This window comes from Aspergillus ibericus (genome assembly GCF_003184845.1).
Source record: "Aspergillus ibericus CBS 121593 unplaced genomic scaffold BO80scaffold_103, whole genome shotgun sequence".
Classification (NCBI taxonomy): Eukaryota; Fungi; Ascomycota; class Eurotiomycetes; order Eurotiales; family Aspergillaceae; genus Aspergillus; species Aspergillus ibericus.
Window position 1 is genome coordinate 1 of NW_020292201.1, and position 5922 is coordinate 5922.

At 55.2% G+C, this 5922-nt stretch overlaps 3 protein-coding genes across 3 annotated transcripts; 1 reads left to right on the forward strand and 2 right to left on the reverse strand.

The window, feature by feature from the left end:
- Positions 1-7: 7 nt before the first annotated feature.
- BO80DRAFT_439910 (uncharacterized protein) lies at positions 8-434 on the reverse strand (the record flags this gene model as incomplete). Its single annotated transcript, XM_025721100.1, has 2 exons — positions 8-141; positions 189-434. Coding segments are annotated over 2 exons (380 nt in total), but the record flags the coding sequence as incomplete, so codon positions are not given.
- A 582-nt stretch (positions 435-1016) lies between these two features.
- BO80DRAFT_430405 (putative GTP binding protein) lies at positions 1017-2905 on the reverse strand. Its single transcript, XM_025720700.1, has 3 exons — positions 2830-2905; positions 2685-2779; positions 1017-2625 (listed from the first exon to the last, which is right to left on the reverse strand). Exons 1-3 carry the CDS (start codon positions 2840-2842, stop codon positions 1108-1110), a joined length of 1626 nt encoding a protein of 541 aa, XP_025569129.1. The 5' UTR covers positions 2843-2905; the 3' UTR covers positions 1017-1107.
- Positions 2906-2983: 78 nt separating this feature from the next.
- Positions 2984-4510, forward strand: BO80DRAFT_430406 (HAD family hydrolase). Its single transcript, XM_025720701.1, has 4 exons — positions 2984-3353; positions 3419-3440; positions 3513-3622; positions 3734-4510. The coding sequence occupies exons 1-4, from the start codon at positions 3254-3256 to the stop codon at positions 4213-4215; spliced, it is 714 nt and encodes a 237-aa protein (XP_025569130.1). The 5' UTR covers positions 2984-3253; the 3' UTR covers positions 4216-4510.
- Positions 4511-5922: the final 1412 nt, after the last annotated feature.

Here is a 5922-nt window from a genome sequence, read left to right on the forward strand (position 1 = left end):
AACATACTGCGCCGACAAATACGACACAAACACCGTCGCGGCCTTTTGTATCGCCAGGACGGCATCCTTCTGGATGGAGGTATTCGGCGGCAAGACGGATTTTGCGAGACGGAGGGTGAGGGAGCGGGGGAGGAGGTAGTCCTTCATTTTCATTTTATCGTCAGCATTTCATTCTTTCCTTCCTTGACCTTGACCTTGACTTTGAATTTGAGGAAAAAGGTATGAGAATGGAGGGATACCTCTATATTCGCCCTCGCTTTAATCTGCTGCTCCGTTGCCTCGACCATCTGGCCTTGTGATTCGGGTAGTTGGATGGGATTCGGTGGAGGGGATTGTGTTGCTGTTGTTGTTGTTGGTGGTGCTGGGGGGTGTTCGTCGCCTGGTGTACCGGTGCCCGTGCCGGTGCCGACACTGCTGGTGGATTTTCGGGGCATCCTATTCTTCTCCTCTTTTTTTTTTTTTTCTTTGTCGTTTGTTTTGTTGGTTGGTTTTGTGTTCGGGTAGGTAATGTGGGCGAGAGATTGAGGGTGTTGGTGTAGAGTGAAAGGGTGGGTGTGGTGTGGTTTGGTGGTCAGTGGGAAAATGTGCAGGTCTGGTTCGTTCGGTTTGATAGGGACGCGACGCGGAGGACTGGATTGGACTCTGGGCGCGTGTGGATCGGGATCGGTCGATCGGTCGATACGGAGGAGATCAGTGGTACGGAGTAGATACTCGATGGCGGTTAGGGTGGTGATAGGTTTGTTGTAGGTGGATTGGGATTGGGGTTTGGTGCTTGATGGGTGGTTGGGTGTTCGTTTGCTTAATTGTTGGTATTTGAGTGGTTCTGGTGGTCTTGATGTTGGTGGTGGCGGATGGTGGCTGCGGAGATATATAGTCAGTTGCTGGTGCACTCATGTTATGGTATTAAGAGGTCAACCACGCTACCACGAGTCTACGATGAGATTATTCAATATAATGTGTAGTAATCAAGTTCATGCATATATGGCTACGGACTACTGTCGCTGTCGCTTGTCATACAATCAGGTTTAGTATGTTCATCGTCATGTCTAGCAATGACTATCTACCTTTTTAAGAACCAGAACGCCTTGGTATCCAGGAAAAAACCATCTACTCGGCCATCTCATCGTCAGCCCCGTTACCCCAGAGTCCCTCGATCTTGAACTCCGCCGCCCACTCGGTCACAATCTGCTTCGTGTCCACCCCAGCCGCCGTCTCCGTCGCGGCCTCACCTGGAGCCGCCACCGGCAGCACGGGCGCGTTGACCCATCCTTGGATCCGACCGTCCCTCCAGTCGTTGATCACCGTCATCGCTGCAGCGTCGAGGTTCGGCACACCACCCTTACCCAGACGACCGCGCTTGCGGGCCACGTGGATCAGGAAGTCGTGCGTCTGGTCGCCCCCTGTCGGGATGAGCGGCGGGATGTTGTACACCTGCAGCAGCTTCGCGATGAGATCCTCCGAGCTCGACAAGCGCTTGAGCAGCAGAGACACGGCGGGAACGGGGTCCTCGATCTGCTTAGGGGGTACCGCGTTCAGCAGGATCAAACGCGCGTGCTCCTCCTGCTTCTTCTTCTTCTTGTCGCCCTTGTTGCCCGCGTTCGGGAAGACAATACCGGGCGAGTCGATCAGCTTGAGCTTGCTGTCCAGCTTCACTGACCGCAGGCTGGTGGTCACACCGGCCTCGGCGCCGGTCGGGCAAGCATTGCTGGAGCCCTTGTTGAGACGGGCCGTGAGGGCGTTGATGACGGAGGATTTGCCGACGTTGGGGTAGCCGATCACACCGACCGCGATGGACCGCTTCATCTGCTTGTTGTGGGCGTACGACTTGAGCGCGCGGAAGAGCGTCTCGGAGGTGCCCTTGACGGTCAGCTGCTTGTGGTCGAAGCTGTGGGCGTTGGCCGCGCCGTTGGATGCCTTCAGGGGCAGCGTAGGGAAGTACCGGCGCAGGTGCACCAACCAGGCCTTGAGCACTGGGGGAGGCACCAGGTCGATCTTGTTGAGGATCAGGATCAATCGCTTGTTGCCACCATCGGCGGACATGATCGCCCGCTCCACCTCCTTGGAACGAGTGCCCTCGGGATCACGAGCGTCCAGCACGTACAGCACCACATCGGCGGCATCGACCACCTGCTTGAAAACCTTGTCGAAGGCCCGGCGCGAGCTCTCCTTGGATGCAATCTGGTTGGTCAAGGAGGAAGCAGTGACGTTCAGGGTGGCACCGCCGTCCTCGATGTCCTCGTCCATTTCATCCATGTCCTCATCATCGTCCTCATCCATCTCATCGTCATCCTCCTCGGACTGCTCCTCATCGTACTCCGCGGCTCTGGCACGGGCGGAAGCCAGCAGCGCCGCCATGGGGTTCGAGGAGTCACCGACATCCTCATCCATCTCGTCGTCGATCAGGTCGTCCTCGTCAATCATGACATTGGCATTGGCCGGAACAGCTTCCTCGCCGGATCCTTCCTTCTGAGCCAGCTTGCGGGCACGGGCTTCATCGCGGATGCGCTGTTGTTCCTCCGCCTTCAAGCGCTTTCTCTCTTCGATCTCGTGGAGGATCTTGTCCTTGTGGGGGAAAAGGTTCGGGATACCGGGGTCCTTCTTGATCTTGGAGCGCCACTCGGGGTTCTGCAGCGGGCGTCAGCATCTTGTTCAGATGAGAGTGTTTAAATAGGAGGGGCAAGTACCTGCTTGGCAAGCTTTCTCTGCTTGCGTTGCTTGGCCGCGGAGGCCTTTTCAATCTTGTGTCGTAGGCGGACGGGCACCCGCTTCGAGTTTTTGCCTGAACACTTAGCAATGAACGGATACCCAGTCGGGAGGAAATCCACATACCTAGCTTGACCATCTTGACTGATGTGCAACGTCCGTCTCTGAGCAAGGCGAATCGGCACGATCAAGAGCGGACTGGCCGCCCGAATAATTTTGTGCCGCCAAGGAAGATTTCGGCGGCCAGACGCTAAGATAACCGGAACCACGTTGGGCCGATCTCCGAGGGCCGGGTCTTTTCTGGAGTCTTTCGGTTTCATGACGGGACGCCCGCTGATGCTCATCGCGCGCTGCCATTCGTCTTTCGCTCTGAACACTTCATTTCCCCCTCTTTTGTCGGTCCCTCCTTTTGCTGCCTGCGTTGGCTGACTGTGTTCGCTCCTTACATCTCACTTCTGCCGCTACCCCCCTCTCTCTCTGCGTCGGTTTCTGCCTCGCGTTCAGCTTCCCCCACTTTGGCGATATTTCTGTGCTACACCCCGCCGTTATCATGTCTAGACCAGCCGGCTCCTTTTCGGCCCCTCCCCAAGTCCACACCTTTGACGGCCTGCTTTCCGATTTCGACGGCACCATCGTCGACTCGACTGATGGTCAGTTCCCCTCTTCCCCTCCTTTCACCACCCCAAAAATAGGTTCGCTGACGTCTGGTTTTTAGCCATCGTGAAACACTGGCACAAGTGCGTCCCCACCATCACACCACCCGTGTAACGAAGCGCCTTCAGAGTTCAAGTCCTAATCCTAAATCGCAGAATCGGCGCCGAGTTGGGCGTTGATCCCGAAACGATCCTGGCCACCTCCCATGGCCGCCGAAGCATTGACACGCTTCAGCTGTACGACCCGAAGAAGGCCAATTGGGAGTGTAAGTGACCCCCCCCCACCCGGCGACACCAGTCTGCAAGTTCGATTAGGAAAGTCCAACCTCAGCATCATCATAAACAACACACTGACGGGTTGCCTTTTCAACTGCTAGATGTCAGCTACATCGAGGGTCGCATTCCCAAGGAATTCGGTTCGGACGCCGTCGAGATCCCTGGGGCTCGGTATTTCATGTCAGCGTTGGACGACGCCGGTGCTCGCTGGGGTGTGGTGACTTCGGGGACGCGCGCGCTGGTGGACGGCTGGCTGGGCGTGTTGAACCTCGCCCACCCCAAGGTCTTGGTGGTGGCCGAGGACGTCGAGCTGGGTAAGCCAGACCCCGGGTGCTATCTGCTGGGTCGGACGCGCCTGGGTCTGGAGCATTCCTCGTCTCTGGTAGTTCTGGAGGATGCGCCGTCGGGCATCAGGGCGGGCAAGGCGGCCGGGTTCAAGGTCATTGCGCTGACGACCACCCACTCGCTTGCCCAGCTCCAGGAAGCCGGAGCGGACTGGATCGTGGAAGATTTGCGAAGCATCAGCATCAAGAGTGTGGTGGATGGTCAGATCCAGCTGGAAATCCGCAACGCCTTCCAATAGAGGGTCTACACGAGGGAGGTTTCTGGAAACCGACGAAAGCTTGGATCCAATCGATGCGGGCAGTTTGCTTTCCATCTCTTGATTTATCTTCCATTTCTTGCTTTCTTTTACATTGCCGTTGCCCATCACACTTCATTTCTAGATGGCCTGATTTATTATTGTGTGCGGGTCACAGTAGTGAGATCATGGTTCACGACTTTTAGATAGACAGACATAAACCAATTGTACATAGACAGATACCTACCCACCCTACCCTAGCTTATCTTACCTTACCTCTTAGATAAATTAATTAGCGAATCATTCACATCCACCTACACCCATACCCATCTCAACAACCAACAGAATACTTACAAAGCGAAAAAACAACCAAGGAAGAAGGAGTATGACACGACACCCACACTCACACACCAGCTCATACCTCAAGACCTACCTACCTACCTACCTACCTACCTACCTACTTACACGCACATCTACCTACACGTACATAGTACACTAAACTACACCCACACCTCGCTACCTTGCATCACACTAATGCCACCCACCCACTTACCTACCCACGCACACAAACACAAAAGGAAGGTCTAGATTCGGTTTCCTTTCATTTAACATGTGGGGTCCATGTTGAAGTAGCTTGGGGTAGGTAATTCATGTGCGCTTCTTAGTGCGAGGTGGGTGCGTAGAGTGTGGTAGGTGGCTATTTACATGAATATGATGGAACATAGAGGAAGGGGGATGAATGTACAAAGTTCTACCTGCTCCTGCATCTTCATGGGTTCGGTATTGTCGAGAGCTGGGTACTCCGTACTTCGACGGTAGTAGGGAAATAGTGGGTAGTATAGGTAGTATGATGATCGATATACGGAATAAATAGGGAAGAGATATGAGGTAGGTCCTGGTACCTCACCGGTCTCTCGAACGGTAAACCCGGGGTGAAGGTGGATAGACGAGCGACTTACCCATGGAGTACTCCAGACTCCGTACTTCAGACTCCAGACTCCAGACTCCAGACTCATACCAGCGGGGACTGAATAATAGTTCTGCAGGTCGGCTCACCCAAAAGTACCTCGTACATAGTACCTAGGTCCTGTAGGCTGTAAAGAGACCGAAGAGGGACCGTACCTACAGACGGACTTCCGAACGCAAAGGCCCATGCTAGCGGTGAAGCCAAGCAGATCATTTGGACTTGCTTTTGGCCAGCCAAAGTGGCTCCAAGGAGAAACTACCCGGTAACTACGGAGGAGAGACCTAGTCAGAGCTCCAATGCACGCTGGGTGGTTGCGAGGCCGGGCAGCCCTAGGAAACTATCCCACACCGGCAGATCCCCAAACAATACCCTCTCTCGCCCTGTCGTGACAGATCGCATCCGCTGAGGCATTTTCGGAAAGCCGAGCGCAATATATCAGACGATTAAGTTAAACGGCTGTCTGTTGAGGTCACCGACGGGCGCTCACCGACAACTCGGAGGCGCCAATCGTCAGTCCCAACCGATTGGAGGCTGGTGGAAGCAGGAGCGCTTGCTCCGGGGGCCTGGTCCCGGGGCGGAACGGAGGAATTGGTAGCGAGAAGGGTCATGGCAGCGCTGGACTTATTGCATAGTGGCGGCTGCAGTGCTTATACTTAGGCTCTGGCCACTACGGCTGCACATCAGGACGTACGTAGGTGGCCGAAACACACGGTCCAGATGACGGGACGAGCGACGAGGCGAAA